Here is a 25,851-nt window from a genome sequence, read left to right as displayed (position 1 = left end):
ACTGTTCATAGGCGGACACTGAAGCTCAGACAGGTTACACGACTTGTCTAAAGTCACACAGCTAGCGAGGAATGGACCTAGTCCTTCAGATTCTTCATGCATTTCCCACAATAGCCAACTGCTGTGCAGTCTTCCTGTCCTTATCCCAATAATCATTGCAATATTAATCTTCTTAAAAGACAGTATCGAGCATATCCTCCAGAGGCTCATTATAGACATTAAACACAATTTCTACAGGCCTTCAAGGTCCACAACCCCATTTCTGTCCACACTGCCAGGTCATTTCCAACCATGCCTTTGCCAAGCAATAGTGCTCCAGTCAAACCAAACTCCTTTTTGCTCTCAAACATAACCCCAAAGTTTCACCTTTTAATTTGTCCACAGTGTCCCTTTCATCTACTTATCAAACCAGAAACTGTTATTCAAAATGAGTAATACAGAAGTGTTTGCTTTATTTGGAAAGTTTTTTTTTAGCTATCTCATTCTCCACTGTTTCGTATCCAAAAGAATTTAATGCAATTACTATCATCAAAACTCAAAGTTAATGACTTTGTTCTAAAATTTGATGAAATACTTAAAACTTGAAACAATCCAAATGTCCATCTCCAGTAGAATGGATAAATCATTGCACCTTCACTCAATGCAATACTATCTAGAAATAAACATGAACAGACTAGAACTATATGAAATAACAAGAATGAATCTAAAAAGTATCATACTGAACAAAAGAGACTAGACACAAAAGAGTATATATTGCATGATTCCATTTATAAAAGTTTAAATACAAATGGAACTACTCTTAGGGATTAGACGTCATTAGAAGTCAAAGTGGCTTCCGTGAGCTCTACATGTAACATTGATGTAATTTTTAAAGAATGTTTTATTTAAATATCAAAACAATGTTAAGGAAAATCCATTAGTCACTGTTGTGTTGTTAAGGTTAACATTTCACCACGGTACATAATTCAGATTAATGATTTCTTCTGTATCATGTGATTTGGGGAGGGGGAAGAGGTGTCATATTCAACTCTATCTAAAATAAGAGATTTTACTTATTTTATAACTCACCCTCATAACCTTTAGATTGGTCCTTAAATTATACTTTTTTTACAGACATAATTTTTTAAAGTTTTTTTTTTGATGTGGACCATTTTTTAAACTCTTTATTAAACTTGTTACAATATTACTTCTGTTTTATGTTTTGGTTTTTTGGCCACGAGACATGTGGGATCTTAGCTCCCCAACCAGGGGTCGAACCCACACCCCATGCATTGGAAGGTGAAGTCTTAACCACTGGGCTGCCAGGCAAGTCTCCTCAAATTACATTTAATCCCTTGTTGGGAATTTTAATTTAACCCATATAGTAATACTGGATACTTTGACAGGCCAAAATAAAATGACTCCCTTCTGTCCTAACACCTTTTTATAACAACCTCTTGATTCTGTGCTTTCCACCAGTTTTGTCTGCTCATTCATTTTCTGCTTAATTTCACTCCATGCTTTCCAATCTTCCTGTGCCTTCCTCTGCACTCCAGTGGCATTCTGCCTCTATCCCAACCTCTGAGCTCTTAGCTCACAAATCCCTGGGGTTCCACTGCTGGAAGAGAATATCAAACACATCAAATGCATAATAGAACACAGCAGGGTCAATGGAGAACTTTCAGTCATCAGCCTTCCTTTCTAGCCGGTTTCCTTACTTGAAAAGCCCCTCAGGCCATAGGAGCATAAAGAAAAATATCCAGGAGATATCTCAGCGTTATTAACTCTTCAGGATATTTTTGTGGATTCCCACATTAAAGAGATGTGGGATGTAATCAGCATAAAAATAATGGCTTACAATGATAAAGCCGTTTAAAATACAAATCAATTCTCTCATTTGATTATCACTAAGGATAGTAGGCTGATAGCTAGTATTCTTTCCTACCTTCTTCCCCCCTTGCTTTATAAACAAAAGAGGAATGATCAAAGACCTTTCTTGTCCAAGGACACATGATAATTAAGTGGGGGTGAGAGAGCAGGAGTACAGACTTATAACATCCAGTTGCTTGGTTTTTCACCTACATCTAGCATTCTCACACACAGGATGTGTAGTAGATTGTTTGGAAAAAAATAGCTCGGGTCATTTCCTTCCCTGCATCCATACCCTTTGGCAATGTGACCTCTCCCATCAAAAGATATGGTCTATTTCCCCATCTTGACTTCAGTCTAGACTGGCCTTATGACTTACTTTGGCCAGCAGAATGTGGTGTAAGTGACACTGTGCCAGTTCCAAGCCTAGACCTCAAGAAGCATAGCCTCCAGTCATGGTCTTAGAACCCACGGCCATTCTAAGTTGCCATATGAAGAATGGCAACTAGGCTTTTGGAGGATGAGAGACCATAGGAGCAGCCCTATGACATCCATCTGAGCCATCTGGGATCAGTGAGTCACCAGCCATCTCAGCAGCCTACCGCAGACGTACGGGTGAACTTAGTTGAGATAAGCCAAATCTAGCCAAAGTCAGCAGAATCACTCAGGTCACAGGAAAGTGAGTTTAATAAATGGTGATTGTTATTATCCATAAAGTTTTGGAGTAGTTTGTTATGTGGGAAAAAAAGCTAACTGATACAAATGTGAGGAAAGCACATGTATTTATGTGTACAGTATTTCATACTTGTTTGACTTAAAATGGGGGCAACATAGATATGTATGTGATACAGAAGTCTCATTTTAACAAGACATTCTTCCAAACAGGTAAGATATGAATATGTAAAATAAATGTTAACATGCAATTGTTAGATATTATTTACCTTTTGTATTGGGAAACGTGTCACTATTTTGCTTTGCAAGAATTTATGCCAGTAAATATTCCATGAGAACAAAGAACTCCAAGTTATTACTTCATATACCTCCTAAATACTTCTTAAATCCAACCTCACCTAAAGCTTGCCCTCACCCTGTGTAACTTGTTTCCACGTGGATGACCCTGCTGAAAACCTGGCCTCGCAGTTTCTCCACCAATTCATCTCCAACCATCTTTTCACTTTTCCTTAGATGCCCACTCCCGAGGTCATAATCTGAAATTTCTCATATCTAAAACGTTTTCCGGCTCTGAAATCTTGAATTGAACCACCTTGTTTCCTGACCACATCTTCTTCTATGTTGAGCTAAACCGTCCAATTACATCAACATTCAACCTTATTGAATCTCCAGTCTACTGACAGATCTGCTTTTTCCCAATCTATTAACCCCTCCATTCTCCATTTTCTTCTTTATGTGGCCCTATAATTTCAACACCACCATACATCCTGAATTCCTTAGCATGTCTGTCTCTTCATTATAACCTGTATCAAAACCCTAATTCTAACTCAATTATCAGCTTTCTTCAGGGCTGTGTTTAAGAACTGCTTAAGAAAGTAATACAGTAGGGCAGACTGATTCCACTAGAAATTCATTATCATCAATCTCAAAACATCTCCTAACTACCTAGCAATTTTACTACTTGTCTTATGAATTCATCTATCCACTATATTTTAAACTTTCTCTCCTCTGCTCAAAAATCCAGCCACTCCCCCTGCAACTACATCTTTCCCATAGACATTTAAATATCTCATGTCTCTCCCATTAAAAAAAAAAAAAATGTTACTACTCTCCCCTCCACCTTCCCATTCCAGACATTGCCCCTGGTTCTTTTCTAATATATAAGCACTAGCCATTTGATTACACAAACCGGAAACCAAGGAGTATTCATGTTGCCCCTTTCTTTGATATCTCCCATACCCAATTTATCTTAAAACCCTATTAACTTTAACTCCTAAATATCTTTCCAATTTATTCACTTTTCTTCATCGCCACTGACACCATCTTAAACCATGCTACTAGCATCTCTCTCCTAGACCTATGGAAGTGTTCTAATAAATCTTAAGGCGTTCATTTGACTCCGTCCACTCTATTCTGAACATTATATAAGAGTTATCTTTCGAAGTCACTCATAGTTTAAAATCATATAGCTTCCGTTGTTCTAAAATCTGTTTTGGTTTAGTCTAGAGCAGGTCATTTCATTATATAATCTCAAAGGACCAGGTATGTTCCCTTCGTGCCATTTGTCTCTTTCTGATTGTGTATTCATATCATGTTTTGTTCATTCTTTTTTTTTTTTTTTTTTTTTGTGCGGAACGCGGGCCTCTCACAGTTGCGGCCTCTCCCGTTGCGGAGCAACAGGCTCCGGACGCGCAGGCTCAGCGGCCATGGCTCACGGGCACAGCCGCTCCGCAGCATGTGGGATCTTCCCGGACCGGGGCACGACGTGTCCCCTGCATCGGCAGGCGGACTCTCAACCACTGCGCCACCAGGGAAGCCCTTGTTCATTCTTTTATCCCTAGCACACACTCTAGAACTCCCTGCCACAGTGTAAGCACCAAATATTTATTAAGAAAATGAATACATTAATTAAAGAATAAACTAAGTAATACAGAAATCTCTCATAATAATTTCTGACTCCTCTAGCACTGATATTGTAATTAATAATTAATAGTTATTTAATCTTCATGGGTAGCACAATATTAGGCAATTATATAGAAACCACTCTGTTGTATAAGCATTGGGGTCTTATTCTAAGTAGATTTTGTACATGAATGACTAAATAGTCCATTTCCATTTCCTTTTGTAGAGTACAATTTAAAGACTGAAAGAAAACTAATGTAGCAAACTACAATTGTTATCTGCATCTCTAACCCATATAACAAGTTCTATTGCCTCCTTCCTATTCAGAACTCATTTCTCCAACTCATGTTACCAAGAGATCCATGGAGAAATAATACTAATTACTCCCTGCATTAGTTAATATGCTTCAGTAGAGAAACTCAGTTTAAATAACTTGTACATACCACCTGTTTTAGTCTATTTATATTCTTATCAATACACAGTGGCATAAGTAGATAGGTAGATAGATAGTAGATAGATAGTAGATAGATAGATAGATAGAGAGATAGACAGACATCTGTTTTAAGCAACATCCATGATATACTAATTTTAAATGCTTCTTATTATGGAAAAAAAAGGTTCTCATTAATATCCATTGGTCCAGAGTGAATATAAAGCATGATCAAAATATGCACCAAAAGAGAGGTATATTGCCTAAGTCTCGATATTTTTTTCAAATATCATGATATATGCACAAGCAAACCAGGTTGGGAGATGCTTTAAAACCTTCAGTAACTTGCTGCCACCTTTACAATAATCCAAACTCCTTAACACAACCTGCCCCTGCCTACTTTTCCAGTCTCCCTTGTGCATCTCTATCTTCTGCTCTCTGTACTCCAGTTATAGAAAATGTCTTTCCTTTCTTCAAAATTTTTATATTCTCTCTCACCTGGTGGGGTCTCCAAAAGTGAATTTTAAAAACACTCTCCCTAACCCGCTAACTACTCCTTTTGCCTAGTTAATTCTACTCATCTTTCAGGTCTAGGCTTAAATGTCACCTAACCCAGCACCTATAATAACAACACAGGTATAGCTTTCAGAATTCCACAAGGGATATGCTTGGAGTTGTATCAATCAGGGAACCCTTAGGCTGTGGTATCCTCATCAGGTTATTTACAGCTCATTAAAAGTTCTTCATAGTCCAGATGTAATTTACAAATCAGAGATCTTTTTTAAATACAAGTAATACAGTCTAGAAACATAGATAGCATATTTCCTTCATCAGTCCCTGGGAGAACAAAGGAAGACAGTTGATCAAAGGTAAAATCTGTCAATGCAGAAGGAGAAATAGTTTTGTTAACCCTTTATCCACAATGTCTAATAAACAAACTTCCTAAAGATGAAAAATTCCAATATAAAGATAAAACATGTTCCTTGTGAGTTAGCATGTGTTATGTAAAAGCAGAGATAAAATCATGGAATAAAATGAAGTAACAGAAAGACCAAAGGGAGTAGGGATGGAGGTTTAGAACTTCCTTCAAAGAAGAGTGAGGAAATGATGTATTCTCAAGCATAGTGATAATTACTATGCAGAAAGATAAAGAGCAATTTCTATGCAAGTATCCATAGATAGTTAAGGCAAAAAAATTTTAAGGATTATAGTATACATATTGCAATATATTTCAACCTTCTTTGCCTCCATGTCAGAATTATTCCCTAATGTTTAACAATAGGAAGCCTTCATCATGAATGAAGATCAGTTCTGATAAAAGTTTCTATTCCTGTAAGCAACAAAATCAAATAAAGGAATCCTATTGCTATCCTGATTGTTTGCAACTTCCTATCCTCCCAAAGCTAATTCCCTCAGGCAGACTGCTTTGTCTCTGTAGAAAATTAATGCAAAGAGTATGTCCTGGAGCATCACCAAATTTTTCAAATGTAAAAAAGATATCAATCTTTAAATCTGTTTATTACCATTCTGTACCACCAATATCCACTTGGAATAGAATTTAGAAGTTCAGCCTACTGCCACTATCCTCCAGTTTGGAACCTGTGGCTGACTCTTACCCATTCTCCAAATCCTTACCTCATCTCCTCCTTCACACTACTCCTCCTCCTTTATTCACACTCTTGAGTAATTTTTGAAAAAGTTTTTCTCTCAAGCTAGAAGGTAGGTACATTTGAGTTCAGTGACTTTGCCTTGTACATCTTTGTATTCATTAGTCTACAATGTTTTGCACTCCTAGTGGGAGATCTCAGCTTAGGAACCTAAACCCAAAGGTAACCTCTAAACATGTATGGAAAGCTAGCAGTGTAGGTCATATGACTGGAAGATTACTTAAGTGAGAATATTCATGGAAAGGAACTTATGAACAGAGAGGGGAGCATAGCGGCCAAAGGATAACGCCCTACTGTCTGAATGAAGAAGTTTGGGGCACAGATAAGATTATGCCACAAAGACTGCCCTTTGGCCCTAACTTTTCCATTACTAACAAGAAACAGGTATATTTAGGAAACATTGTAAGCTTCAATCCCTCATATATATTTCACTTCAATAGAAATATATATAGTATGGCAATTATGTGTCAGGCACTGCAAATCCAGGCTATTAGAAAGACAGAGTCTTTGCATTGAGGAAGCATAAGGTCTAATTTTGATTCCTCCAGAAGTGAGCACAGGGTCTAACCCTGAGTTTTCTAAAGATCCTTTTTGGATTTGACTTCTTAATTTGAAGTAGAATTGAAGGTTGCAAAATAGGGTCACTCATAAACCTTCCCCTGAGCACACAGATGAAAGACAAGTGTTGATAAACCACTAATCCAATCATCGATAAAAATATAAATGGTTTTTTATTATTATTAGAAGCACTAGTGTTATTAATGTGCTTTCTTAAGCAGAGAAGAACTGGGAGGTATATAGGACTTAAAATTGCAGCAAAAGTTTTTAAAGCAGGCTAATAAGAAACTAAGAAAGTCCCATATAGAAGGTAAAATCATCCCAGAGATAATACATTTCATTGCATTAAAAGTCTCATACTCTTCAGACTAACTAAGTTTATCAGGGATAAACAGGAGCATTACATAATGATAAAGGGGTAAATTCTCCAAGAAGACATAACAATCCTTATATTGTATGCACCTAACAAGACCATCAAAATATGTGAAGCAAAAACTAATAGAAATGCAAGGAGAAATTAAATTAATCCACTATCATATACTTCAATATCCCTCTGTCAGAGATGGTCAGGTGTAGCAGGCAGAAATCAGTAAGGACAGAGCAGAACTCAACAGCATCATCGATTAGCTGGCTATTACTGACATCTTTGACTACTTTATACAACAACAGCAAAACAACAACAACAAAAACCCACATTCTTCTCAAGGTCATGTAAAATATTCACCAAGACAGACCACATCCTGTGCTATAAAACACACCTTAACAAATTTAAAACAATAGAAATCATACAATACCTGATTTTGGACCACAATGAAATTAAACTAGAAATCAATAACTGATATATACCTGGAAAATCCAAAAATATGTGGAAATTAAATAACACACTTATAAGTAAGACATGGATTAAAGAGAAAATTTCAAGTAAAATTTAATGCTTTTTTAATTAACTGAAAGTGAAAATACAACTTAACAAAGTTCGTGGGATGCAGCAAAGCAGTACTTAGAGGAAAATATATAACTTAGAACGCATATATTAAAAAGCAATAAAAACTATAATCAATAACCTAAATTTCCACTTTAGCAAACTAGAAAAAGAAAAACAAATTAAATCCAAAGTAACAAGAAGAAAAGACATATTAAAAATATAGCAAAAATCAATGAAATTAAAAACAGGAAATCGGTAGAGAAAATCAACAAAATCTTAAAAGTTTTTTCTTTGATAATATCAATAAAATTGATACACCTCTAGCCACACTAAGAAAAATAAAAAAGAGAGGACACAATTACTAACATGGCAAATGAAAGAGAGGATGTCACTACAGATGCCATAGACATTAAAAAGATAATAATAATAACAACAACAAAGTGGAATAATATGAACAACTCTATGCCCGTAAATTTGAGAACCTAGATGATATGGACTAACTCCATGAAAGACACAATCTGCCAAAACTCACACACATACAAAAATAGGTTATTTGAAGAGAATTACATCTATTAAACAAATTGATTCAATAAATTAATAACCTTCCAAAACAGCACCAGGCCCAGATGGGCTCATGAGTGAATTCTACCAGATATTTAAGGAAGAAATTATACTAATTGCCTACAATCTCTTCCAAAAGGTAGAAGCACAAACAATACTTCCTAACCCAGATTTATGAGGCTAGCATTACCCTAATACCAAAAGCAAAGACAATATGAGAAAAGAAAACTACAAAAGAATATCTCTCATGTACATAGATGTAAAAATCCTCAACAAGATATTAGCAAATCAAATCCAACAATATATAAAAATAATTATATAGTATGGCCAAGTAAGATTTATCCTAGGTATGCATGGCTGGTTCGACACTCAAAAATCAATTAATAGAATCCATAACATCACAGACTAAAGAAGAAAAATCATATATTCATATCAATAGATGCAAAAAAGGCATTTGACAAAATGCAAAATCTATTCATGATAAAAACTCTGAGAAAACTAGGAACAGAGAGGAACTTCCTCATCTTGAAAAAGAACATCTACAAAAACCCTACAGCTTATGTCATATTACATCATATTTAATGGTGAGAAATTAGAAGCTTTCCCACTAAGATCAGGAACAAGGAAAGAATGTCTATTCTCACCACTCCTATTCAACTTCATATTGGAAGTCCTAGCAAATGCAATAAGAAAAGAAAAGGAAATAAAAGGTATACAGACTGGGAAGGGGAAATAGAAAACTGTCTTTGTTTACAGATGACATAATTGTCTATGCAGAAAATCCAAACAACTTGACCCAGAAAAAAAAAAAAAATCCTGCAACTAATTAGCAATTAAAGCAAGTTTGCAGGATATATGATCAACATACAAAAGCCAATCACTTTCCTATATACCAACAATGAATAAGTGGAATTGAAAAACACAATACCATTTACATTAGCACAACAAAAATGAAAAACTTAGATATAAATCTAACAAAAAAATGTACAAGATGTACATGAGGAAAACTATGAAACTCTGATGAAAGAAATCAAAAAAGAACTAAATAAATGGAGCAATAGTCCATGTTTATGGACAGAAATACTCAATATTGTCAAGATGTCAATTTTTCTCTACCCGATCTAAAGCTACCAATGTAATCTCAGTCAAAATCCCATTAAGTTATTTTGTGTATATCAATAAACTGACTGTAAAGATTATGTGGAGGGATAAAAACTGTGCAAAATAGCCAACACAATATTGAAGGAGAAGAACAAAATCAGAGGACAGACACTCAACTACAGTAAGGCTACAGTAATCAAGACAGTGTGGTACTGGTGGAAAAAAGTAAACAAACAGATCAATGGAACAGAATAGAGAGCCCAGATAGACCCCCATAAATATAGTCAACTTACCTTTGACAAAGGAGCAAGGGCAATACAATAAAGAAAAGACAGTTTTTTTCAACAAATGGTGATAGAACACATGGACATCCAATGCAAAAAAATATGAATCTAGTCACAGACCTTATACTCTTCACAAAAATTGACTCAAAATGGATCATAGACCTAAACGTAAAACATAAACTATAAAATTTTGAGAAGATTATGTGGGAGAAAATCTAGGTACTTTGGGCATGGTGATAATTTTTCAGACATAACACCAAAGGCATAATTCATGAAACAAGTAATAAACTGGAATTCATTAAAATTAAAAACTGCTCTGTGAAAGATACTGTCAAAAGAATGAGAAGACAATCTACACACTGGGAGAAAATATTTGCAAAAGACATTTGCAAATAATAAAGGACTATTATCTAAAATATATTTAAAAACTCTTAAAACTCAACAATAAGAAAATTAAGAACCCCATTAAAAATGAGCAAAAGATCTGAACAGCCACCTGACAAAAGTAGATATTCAGATGGAAAATAAGCATATGAAAAGATGTTCATATATCATTAGAAAATTGCATATTAAAACAACAAGATACCACTACACATCTACTATAATGGCTAAAATCCAAAACACTGATGATACCAAATGCTAGTGAGAACGTGTGCCAACCAGAACTCTCATTCATTGCTGGTGGAAACATAAAATGGTAAAACCACTTTGAAAGAGAGTTTGGTAGTTCCTTACAAAACTGACATATTCTTACCATATGATCCAGCAACCATGCTTCTTAATATTTACCCAAATGAGCTGATAACTTATGCCTACACAAAAACCTGCATACAAAAGTTTATAACAGCTTTATTCATAATTGCCAAAACTTAGGAGCAATCAAGATAGCCTTCAGGAGGTGAATGGATAAACAAACTGTGGTACATCCAGACAGTGGAATATTATTCAGTACTAAAAAGAAATGAGCTATCAGCCATGGAAAGACATGGAAGAACCTTAAATGCATATTACTAAGTGAAAGAAGTCAATCTGAAAAGGCTACCTGCTGTATGATTCCGACTTTCTGGAAAAGGCAAAACTGTGGAGATAATAAAAGGATTAGTGGTTGCTAGGGGTTAGGAGGGAAGAAAGGATGAATAGGCAGGGCACAGAGTTTCAGGACAGTGAACTACTCTGTATGATACTACAATATGCCATTATGCATTTGTCAAAACCCATAAAATGTACAATACCAAGAGTGAGCCTACTGTAAACTATGGACTTTTAGCAATATGATATGTCAATATAGTTTCACTCTGGTGGGGGTGTCGATAATGGGGGAGGTTATGCATGTGTGGGGGCAATCTCTGTATGAGGAGCCTCTGTACCTTCCTCTCAATTTTGCTGTGAACCTAAAACGGCTCTTTAAAAAAAGTCTATTATCAACTGACCAAACACATTGATAAGAAAAATCAATCAGTTCTAAGGTAGACTTGGCAATGTTTCTATGAGTTTAATAATATTAAAACTAGTAAAACTAAAAAAAAAAAGTACTATGTAATCCTTACCTATACCACTCAAACATTATTTCAATTACCTACAGGCTTTAATAAAAAAAGTAATGGTGATCAAGTTGTATTAAATAGCAATTTCTAAAATTTTATTCTTGGTGGAGTGTCTGAAATTCCACAAAAGGGGACAAAAAGCGTCTAAAATCTTTGAGTATAATTAGCTTCTTTGATTTCCAATTCTTGTTTTGATGACTAGGCAAGAGATAAAAATTTGCTATGTAAACAGATATGCTAAAATGAAACAACGCATGTGGCCACTTGACAAGCATAATTCAAGAAAGTAATAATTTAGAAAATTATTTTCCATAAACTTCCCTGGAAATTAAAAATATTTATAATACTTCCACTTAGCAGTCACTGGCCCAATCATTTTGTCTCCTGAAACAATACATAAGTGACCATTTTTCCAATTTCAATTTGTTCTAACCTAGTTTATCATGTTTACCACTTACTAATACCACTCATTGTCCCCTGAATTCCCCATGTATCACGTTTCCTAAGTCCACTCAGGCTACCAAATTGTGTGTTACCTGCAGCTGCCCCATTTTTCTCTGATGTCTTATAATTCAGTTCCCCCTAACCTCCCAGAGCTGTATTCAAATGCATGTTACAAATGAGCTTATTTCTATTCCTTGGATTCTTGGTGATAACATCTTTTACCCCGTTATGGTTTCTAGGAAATTTACATTACGTACTTCTTTTCAAACAGAATTATTTCCTTTAATGGATTCTGTCTTCCCATCCTCACAGTTCTCTTAAAGAATGTCATACCCAGTTCGTGAAATCCTAGTAAATCAAGTTGCCTTAAGAGAGCATGTTGACTGAGACAATCTTGAATACAAAAAGTGTTATTAAGTCCTCTAAGTCATTCTGCACTCATAGCATGTCAAAGGATTAAATTGTGATCTTCAGACTCATACTCTCCTATTCCCAAGCCACCACTAGCTCAATTTCTCATTTTTAAGTTCTATTTTGTTTTATGTCATTGTACAGTCTACTAAAACCTTGCTAACACTTTATTGCTTCGGGTCAGTGAGTCACCAATATGTACCAAGAGCAACAAAGGACTACCAAGGAGATGGAACACATCCCTCAATATCACAGGGCTTATCACCAAGCTGAGGAAACAGACATACACAAATGAAATAATAATATCCCCTCGAACATGCACAATTCTACAAACAAAAGTCATTCATATCTGTTTTCCCATCTATTCCTTAAAACTGTTGTGTGAAGTAAAAAAGTCAAGCATTCCTTCCCTTTTTTTTTACAGATATGGAAACTGAGACCCAGAATCACCATCTCAAAGACTCACAACAAACATGCCCTAAAGAAGGCCTCCAATAATTGAAAGAGAAAGTTAAAAATAATGTGGAGCCAAAATATAAGACAATACTAGTTTGAAAGATGAGAAGGTAAACAGAAGCCCTTGATTTATTTAGAAGGGCAAAGATACTCATAAGTCAAATACTGATGCTAAAAATATTAAGAGTAATCAATTAACAGAAAAACTTCTAGTCCTGTAGAGGAAATCCAGGAGATTTAAAAAATTCAATCAATCCAAAAGACAGCAGAGAACAAGCAAAAATAAAAACAGAGAAAAGTGAAGAAAAAGCATTTTACAATGGAAAATAAGATGCTCTAAGAAAATCAAAAGGTAATTAATCACAATAAGTGTAAATAGACTAAACTTCCCAGTTAGAAAGACTCTTAGAATGTATAGACTATTTATAAAAGACACAACTAGAGTATAATAATCTAGAATGATAAAAAGTTAAATAATAGAAATACATATATCAAATAGTATACAAATGCTAGTTTAGCTCTATTAGTATTAAGCCAAAAAGACTTTAAGCAAAAAAAAAAAAAGCATTATTAGTTACAAGAAAAGGTGGAAAATAATGTTGAGAAAATCTTCCAGAAAGTACAGCAAAAATATAAAGGATTGGAAAATAGGGAAGAAAAAAAAAGGAATCAGAGGAGAAGTCTAGTAGGTATAAGAACAAAAGGAATTCCAGCAAGAGAGAGAATGGAAGAGACGGGGGAAAGGGATGGAGAAAATCATCATAAGAAAAAAATCAAAACAGAAGCCTTGCTTTTCTAGATTGAAAAAGGCTACCCAGTCAGTACCCAGCAAAACTGATGAAAATGGGACTTACACTAAAGCATATTACTGGAAAGATTCAGAACCCTGGACAGAGAAGATACATCAAATTTCCAGAAAGAGAAAACAGGTCACAATGGTTTAAAGTTTCTTAAGAGAATTATTAGAAGGTAGACTGTAATGGCACTGTGTCTTTCAAAATCTGAGGAGAAATTATCTCTGGCCTAGGATATTACAGCTAGCCAAACTGTCCATCAGGTGGGAGGGTAGAGTGTAGAGAGATCTGTTTAAGAAAATGGTGTTGATAGACTATTACTTGTATCAATGTACTGGAGGGAGATTCAGACAACTGGCATAGAGCTCAGCGATTGAGTTAGTGATTAGTACATAAAACTAAGCAAATGATAAAACCAACTCTCAGGAAAATGGAAAGTGCAGAAAAGGAAAAGTAATCACAGCATGTTGAAGGTTCAGCTATAAATAGCAGATTTGTAGTAGTAGTGATATAAATACCTACTATTTATGGAACCAAGAGGATGGTATACCTATATTGCGAGAATGAGGTGAGGGAAATAGTGCATATATACAGTTAGGGCAGGGAGAAAGAGGCTAAAACTTCAAATTCCGTAGTAAGAAGTCAAAGACAAGTCCTAAAACTGAAAAACCAAGAGGTAGGTACATAATCTTGCTGTTTGGTGATGGAAGCAAATAACAAAGAATCCCTTAAACAAGGGGATTGCCCCTAGTGGTTGCCCCTAGTGTCTTTTCTTTTTTAAAATGAGATATTGCCAATTATTCTTCATGGAAGTTTTACCAACATTCCCTTGAGCAATGTATGAGAGGCCTCACCCCATCGCTTCATCAGTTCAGGTCCCCGACAGAGTAATGCCAAGTCAGGGTTAGATATGCAAGACCTTTACTGAGATAAATGCCTATGAAGGAGAAACGGAGGAGGGAGGAGCCTTCAGACCACAATGTCATTTGAAACCTGTGAAGAGGGGAGGAAGAATTGTGTAGAAAGAGCCTCAACCACAGCACAGGTAAATGGGGAGTCCCAGAGCAAAAGTTGCTCAATAGAGGAGCTCTTTATTGAGCAGGAGTAAACTAATCATAATGTTACCACCATTCTTAGTCACTGGCTGGGCACAATGTTGGGGAAATATGGCTTCGATGTGTGACCTGCAGCAGATCAGAAAACCATAGCAGGTGTCAGTCAACTGTGTTCAGTGGTGTGTTGGTAAATGACTAACAACTAATTCCACAGAAAGTTAAAGAAAAGTTTTTATTCATAGCATTTGTGACTTTCTGGGTGTAAATACTCCCATTGTGGCCAGTTTCAAGCTACCAGTGTGATAGTGTGATATCACTGAACGCCAATGAATGATTGGCTTTCTCAAACCAGGAGCCACTTCCAGGAATCCCCTAACTGTGCTCCATGCAGCAGGTTTTCATGAAAGGAGATCTGAGCAGTGCACATCCTTAGCCACCTTCTCACCAATCTAGTGTGTGTGGTAAGTGATGGTATGTCAGTGTAGTTTGTAGGTTTACTTTGCATTTTCCTTAATATTAGTAAGTCTGAGGATCTCTTCATGTATTTGTATGGTGTATTAAATGCATTTATTATTATGTAATGTTTAATGTATTCACTTTTCTATGAATTAAACCAATCTTTTAATTATTTTTATTAAAATCTTTATGCCTATGTTCTAAATAATGGAAATCTTAATGCATTGATCTTAATATATTAATCCATTTAGTAAGTGAACATATAAATACTATTTATTATCTTCTTATCATATGATTAGCATTTTCAAAATTAACCCCTCTCAACCCTTCCAGAAGGTAAATAGGGAAGAAATAAATATACCTTAAAAAGCTTGATGTAGGTAAAATCTAAAATTAGAAAACAAATTACTACGATTCCTTTTTTTCCCCCAATTTTTAAAGTAACAATTACGTGTACAGCATCAAAATACAATGTCTATACTTAACTTTCAGGGAAATATTTTTAATATCATTAAAGTGGATTGAATGCAGAAATTTTATGGAAAAAGTTACTGAAGAAAAGTTGCAAACTACCTCCCAAATACACACACAATGACAACAATGTAGTGCAGAATTTTCCATCTGAACAGTCTATGAGGACAGAGTAAAATCTTCAGGGAAATTAAGTTTGTTATTATTATTATGAACATATTTTAATAATAGATACATTCTATATTGACTCATTTATATACATCCTTCATGTAGCAAGTTGAAAATCATCCACTACTAGGTTAGAAGCTAAGAAGCTCTGAATAAAATGGTCTTCCAAGATATTACACGTTTTAAGTATTTCTCATTGTGCAGATAACATTGAATGAATCTTGAATGTGACCAGACATCAGAAGTCATCCAATATAGTCTCTAATCACAAATGTACTTAGACAAAATTTAAAGCAAAAACTATAAAAAAGAAACCAAAAAGGCAAAAATTCAAGAATTTTTCTTCCATAAAATTTTTTGTATCTTTTTGTTAACTCAAGCACTGCTATCTGGAGGAGGAGGAGTCAAAAGACCTATGGGTGCACAGAGTTTTAAAATGCCACAGTTTTCAAAAAAATAAAACCAAAACACACATCAAAACACATCACCTGTCAATCAATTATCTAGTTCATAAACCATATTTGACTCCAAATGCTGTGGCTTTTCTTCTCCACCTCTTTCAACCACAACCTCCAACCATAGCCATTTTTCTAGTAATCAGTATTTTCAACCAGAAATCAAGAAAAAAAAGCAGATGAAAATTATAAGGTAATCAAATATGATAATTTACGGCAAGTGTTCAGTAGGATGAAGATTGAAAGTGGTGGCTCAAAAGAAGTTTGGATTATCTGTAAATTCCTTTTATCCTAATTTTCTCGAAACATGTTATTCAAGTACTAAAAAGAAAAAGAAACTTACCTCATCAACATTTTCAAAGGCATTGATGATGTCATAAGGTAAACAAGACAACAGATCGATCACAAACCAAGTTTTCAGATAGTTCATCCTGATCAACTTGGGGTCAGAAATGACCTCTCCACCAGGTCCCACAAAGGTCGTGTGAAAATTTAAAACAATGTCAACCAGAAAAATAACATCCACCACACTGTCCAGCACCAGCCAGGCTATGTTGTTCTGCTTCGTTTTGAAGGAAACGTTATAAGGAACCATAATGGCGGTGTAGAAGGTAAGAATTAAAATCACCCAATCCCAAGTTGTTTTAAAAGCACAATAGTGTAAAATAATGTGTGGTGGCGTCTTTGGCGCTTCTTGCTTGTACTGAGGAAGGATATCTGATCCCAGCTGAAGAACCTAAAAGAGAGAAAATGTATATATAATGACCCGGACATCTCTGCACAGTTAGTAATGAATTCAAATTTACTGGCAGCCAAACCACAGCCTATTAATCATGACTCCTGGTTTCAAGGCCAGTCAGGCTCTGTAGTTTCATCTCCCTCTTCTCCTAAGTTGTATCAAGGTTTGTCAAAGTCACTCCATGTCCAATCTCTCTACCAAAGTTGATCTGTCTGCTATTCCCTCTGGCTTTCTCTCCAGTGGCCAACTGTTGTTTCAAAAACTGGTCCCCATACATGGAGGGCAGGGAGAGACCAAAGAAAGAGGCAGACCACTCCAGATTGGTAGGTGGCAGTTTTAATATACAAGGGAACTTACTTACAAGGCTTTTTTTTTTTCTTTTTTTTTTTTGCGGTACGCAGGCCTCTCACTGTTGTGGCCTCTCCCATTGCAGAGCACAGGCTCTGGACATGCAGGCTCAGCGGCCATGGCTCACGGGCCCAGCCGCTCCGCGGCATGTGGGATCTTCCCAGACCGGAGCACGAACCCGTGTCCCCTGCATCGGCAGGTGAACTCTCAACCACTGTGCCACCAGGGAAGCCCCTTACAAGACTTTTACTGGGCAGCCACAAGACCAGTAGATCTCCGAACCCACCCGCCAAATATTAAAAGTTTATACAGAAGCCTTAACTGGGTTCAGTCACATATAGAGGTGTGACTGAAGGTCACAACAACACCTGAAGGTCTCAACAACACCTTACTCTCTCAAGCCTGCATCCTTGAAAATGGCCCCCATTGGGGGAATGGTAAGCAGAGTATACATTCCAAGGACAAGGGTAGGGGTAAGGAGCCTCCAACTGCCTGGGTCCAGCTGAAGGGTCAACCCGCAGTCCCATGCTCTCGATGACCTCCCCCAGCACCAACACTGATCCACAGCACTGCTGGACACCAACTTCTGCAAGTTCTGCACACTCACTTGGCAGGCTTGCCTAGAATCACACATCTCTCACTGACTGCCCAACTGTTATTTGCATGACTCACCCTTATCCATTCTTCACATATTTGGCACCTCAAGGAGCATAACTTTGATTCTGACGGCCTTGCTGAACCCCAGGGCCCCACTGATGGTGATCTTGCTGTTGTGTGGGACTCAGCCAGGGCCCTAATGACTGGCACAGCAATATCAGGGGTGTAAATGTTATAACCTGCTTTTCCCTTTTTTCCTTTCAATCAGGACTTAAAGAATATTGGATTTCCTGCCCAGAGGCAAATTCCCTTTAGGGAAAAAAAAAAAAAAAACCTAAATATTCAGGTTTGCTTCTCCGTACCTTTTCGACAAATGGAAAAATTTCAATGTAATGTTATATGAACCTTGACTTACTCTGATTAGGTCTCATTAAAGAGACAATGAGAAAAAGCAGATGACAGAGCAAAAGCAGAGGTCTGGGCAAAGGTAACAAACACAGGACCTAGCACTTCCTTCCAGAACCTAGAACCTGGAAATTGTGAAAAGGAGCTGAAGCAGCAGGTCAGAGACCTCTGCTCCATGCCATCAATGAAGCTAAAGCTGAGTAAACCTATGTATTAAGGAGTCTGTAAGTGGGACTTTGATAAACAATGTTTTCAGCAGCTCTACCATCTTATGCATCCAAGTATTTAGTGTCCCTAGGACTAATGGGACCCAGAAAGTAGGAGTCAACAAGTTCAAATTATAAAATCATAAATGCACTAAATTTGTGAATGTGCAAATAGATGTAAACAAAAACACCTGTTAGCATGTAATTCTTACGCTACAAAGCAAAATAAGTATACTAGCATGTTTTGAAACTTGAGATTTATCCTGAAAAGTCTCTCATAAATAGAACTCACATAACTGAAAACTAAGCATATAATATCATCATTGCTATTTTAAAATGTGAAAAACATCATTGATATTCTCTTTAGGTGTATATTATAATTATTGCTTTAAGTTGGGGAGTTATAAGAACTATTTATAAAGATTTTTACATATTTATCCTCATTATCAGTGCCCCAGTCATACTTTTCCCATAAGGTCTTAAATTACTTAGCAACAAATTATCCTACAGGCAGGTAAGCTTCATGTTGAGACAAAGCATTACATACACAGAATCATACAGAACCATGGCCTCTCTTTCACTTTTCAACCACTGATCTATTCATTCTAATTTCACTGTGTTAAACATGAAAATTTCCTTCATATTCAATGTTAATATTTTACCACAGTCTACAGTTTGAGCACAAAGAAATACGTACTTAGAAAATAAACTCAGTGCCAGGGTACATTAGGACCTTCATGGGTCCTGGGTATTTTTGCCTTCTTAGACCCCTTCCTCCTTAAAAATAATAAAAATTATATTTTACAACTGTCTTTTTACAAAGATGAATAAATTAATATTATATATTCAAAATTCTTTTACCTAAAAGTTCATGTTTTCCTTCTACTATTAGTAGAAATTCAAATATCATGTGGGCCCTACACACTGTGTTAATAGACAAGTCGGCCCCGCTAAGCACCCTGGACAAATGTAAGATGTCTCCTCTAGAGATGGAATGAAACCACTCTTGAGTTCAGTATTTCTTAAATCTGGCCACAAACTAGAATCTTCTGGAGAAGTTTTAAAAAATAAAGTATACTCATACTCAGACCCCATGTCAGAAAATAATTAAATTCATCTTGTGTGGGTTCCCAGAGAATCTATATTTTCAAAATCTTTCCAGGTGATTATAATGTACAGTTCAAAATAAAAACCCTTGTCTTATATTTCTTTAGACATTCATAACCCAGTTCTTCAGAAGGTGACTTGCATTCGTAAAGCAATCCAAAACTGCTACAAGAGAAGGAGGAGAATGAGGAGGGAGGCGAGAAGAATGGCAACAACAACAAAGAAAGGGACTCACTATGTGCTGCAGCTTTGAGCTTTCTCATATGCAGAGCACGACTTTAATCTCAGCCCCATCACTAGGACTCCTTTATAAGGCAGTGAGTAACAACTCTTCGCTTTGTTATTTCATTTGTACTTTCAGGAGCAATAAGCCTTAGGTAGAGGGGGGATGAAATCACATTTACTGATGTATTTTTGTACTGAAACAGATATACGCTTTCTCTCTGAATATCTGAGCTCACTGACTCTAAAGGACTCAGTACCACGGATACAAGTGAGAAGCTGAAGCCAATCAGCACGATGTCAGGACCTGTGGAAAACAGATGAACCGCCTACATGGAGACCAGGATCTTTGAAAGTGGGGATCAGCTCCAAATTTAGGGGGCCTGGTGGAATTAAGATAAAATTTATATGTGTTGGAAAAAGTGAAAGAGCCTGAAATTTAACAGCAAATCCAAATACTCAAGCTGAGCAAATTATATGACTCTGTGTACAACTGGCAAAACTATATCTTTCTGCTAACTTGGTGCTTCTTTTAGGTCAGTCTTTGAAGATCTAAGAGCACAAACAGACTAAATCTCTGTTGAAAACCTTCTTATTTCCACATGTTCTCTGAAATCAAGCCTAAGACCTGACAGAAGGCAGTCTAGTATTTGAATCAGGTTTGTGAATTAGGGATGACTGATAAAGAAACTAACAATAATCAAAAGGCAAAGCAAAAAAAAAGAAAAAAATCAGATGGGAAGAGACAGGAATGAAAGTTCCTCAAAAGTAAAAGTAAAAATGATAAGCTGTCAAGCGTAAAGGAACTTTCCATTTGATATAGAAAAAAAAACTATCCTGAGTGATTCAGGGTGCTAAGGTAGAAAAATTTCCTCTCTATGGTCTCTTTCCTCTTGTTCTTGCCCAACTGTGTTAACAAAGAAAGAAAAACTGAATGAGTTAAGACCCAGTAAGAATCATAACTGCAAAAGTCAGCAGTCACAGAAACAAGCTCCTACACTTTAGTTTGATTTGTAGAAAGAAACGGACAACCGAAGGCAGAAAAGAAAGTAGCTTCAAAATCAAGTAGTACAGGGCTTCCCTGGTGGCGCAGTGGTTAAGAATCCGCCTGCCAATGCAGGGGTCACGGGTTCAAGCCCTGATCCAGGAAGATGTCACATGCCTGCAGAGCAACTAAGCCCCTGAGCCACAACTACTGAAGCCTGCGCACCTGGAGTCGGTGCTCTGCAACAAGAGAAGCCACCGCAATGAGAAGCCCACACACCACAACGAAGAGAAGCCCCAGCTCGCCGCAACTAGAGAAAGCCCATGCGCAGCAATGAAGACCCAATGCAGCCAAAAATAAATAAATAAAATAAATTTATTAAAAAAAGAAGATACATGCACCCCAATGTTCATAACAGCACTATTTACAACAGCCAAGACATGGAAACAACCTAAATGTCCATTGACAAATGAATGGATAAAGAAGATGTGGTATATATATATATACAATGGAATATTAGCCATAAAAAAGAATGAAATAATGTCATTTGCAGCGACATGGATGGACCTAGAGATTGTCATATTAAGCGAAGCAAGTCAGACACAGACAAATATCATATGATATCACTTATATGTAGAATCTAAAATATGATACAAATGAACTTATTTACAAAACAGAAACAGACTCACAGATATAGAAAACAAACTTATGGTTACCAAAAGGGAAAGGTGGGGAAGTGATAAATTAGGAATTTGGGATTAGCAGACACCACTATATATGAAATAGATAAACAACAGGTCCTACTGTATATTCAATATCTTATAATAACCTATAATTGAAAGAATATGAAAAAGAGTACATATTATTTATATATATATACATATATGTATATATATATATATATATATATATATATAAAACTAATTCACTTCACTGTACACTGGAAACTAACACAACATTGTAAATCAACTATACTTCAATTAAAAAAAAAAGATTCACTCAGCCCAGGTATCATCTCATTCAGGTAACCCCTCCCTCCTCTGCTGGATCTTTAACTCCTTGATGATAGGGCCAATGGCCTATTCATCTTTACATCCTTTGCAGAGTACCAAGCATGGAGCAAACCCTCAATAAGTGTGCTGCACACATAAATTAACGAATGAGTGAACTCCCTATCTCATTTGCTCAAAGAAAACCTCATTCTGTACAGACATCACCTGGGATGTCATAAATTACCTTCCCATTTCCAAAGTAGGGGAGCATAAAAGGAAATATAGAAAATTTCTATAATTCTACAAGGAAAAATCAATTAGCATATAAGTGTTTGTAAAATAATAGCCATTTATAATAATAAATGTTTCAAATAACTGAAACACTTGTGGGGGGGAAAATGTATGACCACCACCATGTTGGGAAGTAAAGTTAATCTCGCACTTACTTCAGCTAGTCTTGAATGTTTGTGGACCACCTCTGTTTTATTCATTGGCGTGAGCTGTTGCAAAACACTTCGGCTATTTGTCAAAGCCCGTGTCAATCGGGCAAATTTTGTCCAACCTTAAAAATAAGGAAAGAAAGTCTCAGTTTTTCACACGTCATGAATATGGAAGCCTACATTCTTGCTAATACTCAAGGGATGTCAGAAATAGCATAACATGCGGAACTAATGAAAAGTATCAATCTAAAGCACTTAATTTCTACACAGACATCATATATTTCAAGTGCAGTTATAAAATAGTAAGTAATTTTCATGTGTGATCTTTGTGTTTTGCTCATATCTATCATATAGTCCCTATAGCCAGGTAGCTAGTTGTCCACAAGATTCTGTTCTCCCCCTTGCATTGTATAGGTTTGTTACTGGGAAACAGCTGCCCAGCCAGGAATACATTTCCCAGCATTTGTTGCATCTAGGTGTGGGCCTGTCCCTAGTCCTCACCAATGGATTGAGACAGAACTGATGTGTGTCACTTCCATGCATGCAATAACTTAAGAAGCAAGTGAAACTTCTCCATACTTTCTCCCTCCTTCTACCAGTTGGATGCAAGTGACAAAATCCCAGGGGACAGCAAAGCCACTGAATCAGTGCATAGAAGAACGTCATATGTCAAAGATCAACTTCCTTGGATTGTCATATGAGTAAGAAATATGCTTCTATTGTGTTAAACCACTTAAAGTTGGGGGGTTATTTACTATAGCAGGTAGTATTACCCTAATAAAAACAGTCCTATCGTATACTTATGTGAAGATATATACACATAAGAGAATAAAGCCCAATTTCAACAAATCTCACATACTATGGTTCTTATCACACACCTCCATCTTCTTTGTAACGTAGCAAAGGTTCTCTCTTATTAACAATTTCATTGATATTTAAAGACTATTTTTGGAATATCTAGAATCCTTAATAATGTTTTCCAAAAGAGTAGTAACCTTAACTTCTGAGGGGAAGGAATGTGAATTTAATAGGAAAGACATTTCTTCTATTATTTCCAATATTAAAATCATTAATTTTTCATTATTAAGCTAATTAACTTCAAGGAAATGTCAATGAGACATGAACAAGTAGAACAAAACAAGCCATACTCTGCTCGTATCTCAATTATCCTTTCTCTAGGTATCCCAAAAAGCTCTAATCTATTATGGACTCCATTAAGACCATTTGATAGTTTCCATGGTATTACCTTTAACTAGGGTATTTACCAAACAACTCCTTAAAAATGAAAACCCCTGATGGTCCAAAGCAATGACTCTAATGGTAATGATGAACTTTCAAGACAATGCGACAGAAAATGAAAGAAGAAATCCTGGGCAGGCACCAACCAAATGTCTTTCAAACCATACCAGGTAGGTGACATCATACTTTACTGCTATTCTTCAATCTAACTTTGACTTCAATTAGGCTTTGTACTGCCCCACCAATTTAGCTCTTTCTATGGTATCAACAATTGGATTGGGGGAAAAAGTAAACTGGCATTGGTTAATAGAAGATCTTTTATTCTTTTCATTAATGGGCCTCATCCTAGTGACTAGAACAGAAAATGTTAGGCTTTGGGAATTGTATGCAACCCTAAGGCTTGCCCTGTGCAATGTGCTGGAGAAACAAAGAAGCACCAGATATGCCACCAACTCTCTAAGAATTCAACATCAATGCAAAAGACCATCATGCAATCTATACCACCAACTTAGATTTTTCTTCTAAGCACTAGACCTATGTATCTAATTGGCCATTGGCCACCTCTTACTCAGATGTTCTACTCTTAACATGTTCAAAATCAATCTTATCATCACCTTCTCCCCCCATCTCCAACTCTGCATATTTAATGTATTCTTGGTCTTAGTGAATGGCCCCATGATATTTCCAGCTGTCCGAATCAGAAACTTGAGATTCACCATCCTCCTTCACTATTACCTCCACCCCCCACACACATATCCAATCCCTTCCAGGACTTACAGACTATAACTTACCACTAAATACCCTCAAATTTAATCTCCCCTCTCCATCCCTAATATGTTAGACAATATATCATCTTTCACCTGAGTTAGACAGTAGCTCCTAAAAACCACTGCCTCTGCTCTCTGACCACATACTCTCCAAACAACTCTGCACATTGCTGCCAGAGTCCTTTCTACAGCACAAATCTTACCATGCATTTCTCCCATTTTAAGTTCTTTAAGAGATCCCTGGAAGCCTTCAGGATAACACTGAATATCCTTGGTATACATGTCATTTAGTTTCTGACCCTAAAGATTTGCTCTGCTTCCATCTCCTTCCACTTCTTCATACACGCTCTGTATTCTGGCCTCACTAAAATCAATAACAAGTTAAAAGAACAAATGCAAAAGTAAAATTAAATCCACCAGGAATTCTTTGTACACCCTATGACATTCAATGCTTTCATGCTTTCACATGTTATAACCACTCTGTCTACCTGAAATGCTTTTTCCCTCTCCATCTGTCTGGCTAATGCTTACTGGTACCCCCAAACTCAGTTAAAGCATTCTGAGATCCACTGGTAGCTTCTTGGATCCACTCATGAGAGAGGTGCACTCTCCTCTGTGTATTCACACCACAGAATACGTACCTCACATGGCACTAACAATACTAATGCAGTTGTTGATAAGCATGTCAGTCACTCCCACTAAACTACCATCACCTCTCCATTCTCAGCACTTGGTAGAGGCCTGCCATAAAATAGGCCTTTAATTGACTGAGTAATTAATTAAAAGTTATTTGTAACTTTAAAAATAAGATTTAAAAATAAGCTCCATTTGTATTATCATGAACATAAGCATGAAATATGTTTTATTATCATTGGGTTTTGGTTTGGTTTTTGCTTTATTGGGTTAAAATGGTGAGGATGTCTTCAGATGACAGTAACTATGTTGGCAACAGTCATATTAAAATATTTCCTGTTGATCATTTCTCTTCTGCATCAAATGAATATTAAAATTGCATTGAATATTTCTAGAAACTTCCAAGTCAATCTTGATTTCAGTTTCTTTTTTTTTTTGGCTGTGCTGCAAGGCTTCCAAGATCTTAGTTCCCTGACCAGTGATCAAACCCAGGCCCTCAGCAGTGAAAGGGCAGAGTCCTAACCACTGGGCCACCAGGGAATTCCCACAAGTCAATCTTATACTTACTGAAGATTCATATTTCTAAGATAGATAATGCTGCACCTCTTAGTACATCTGATTATTGGATTAAAAGAGAAGCCCAGTTTCATTCCCTGTGTGTGATAAAGTTTATTCAGAAAATATTTTCAAAAAATAAAAGGAGATATTGAAGGAATGAATTCAATAACACATGGAAGAACACAAATCATCAAACGCTATGTGTTCTCTCCTTCTCTAGGATCATAAAAAGAAGTAAACTTGTGAGGGAGGAGAAACATGATGATGAAAGTTTATTGTCATCCTCTGGTTTTCTATTTCAAGCATCATGAGCACACACTACTGTTTCTTAATGAGGAAGCAGCAGTTCCTCATTTAAATATGAAACAAATGTGCCTGTGTAGGTGTATCTCATTTTACACATGAAGTCAA

At 36.3% G+C, this 25,851-nt stretch overlaps 1 protein-coding gene across 1 annotated transcript in view; it reads right to left on the bottom strand.

Annotated features, from left to right (window-relative positions):
* The window catches only part of KCNH5 (potassium voltage-gated channel subfamily H member 5), a 320,302-nt gene that overhangs the window by 237,095 nt on the left and 57,356 nt on the right, over positions 1-25,851 (bottom strand). Inside the window, exons 5-6 of the mRNA XM_019924286.3 lie at positions 22,250-22,365; positions 16,546-16,938 (exon numbers count right to left, since the gene is read on the bottom strand). Coding sequence (XP_019779845.1) covers positions 16,546-16,938; positions 22,250-22,365 — 509 coding nt within the window. The remainder of the gene's footprint in view (positions 1-16,545; positions 16,939-22,249; positions 22,366-25,851) is intronic.

This window comes from Tursiops truncatus, chromosome 2 (assembly GCF_011762595.2).
Source record: "Tursiops truncatus isolate mTurTru1 chromosome 2, mTurTru1.mat.Y, whole genome shotgun sequence".
Classification (NCBI taxonomy): domain Eukaryota; kingdom Metazoa; phylum Chordata; class Mammalia; order Artiodactyla; family Delphinidae; genus Tursiops; species Tursiops truncatus.
This window is presented reverse-complemented; position numbering and strand designations above follow the sequence as displayed.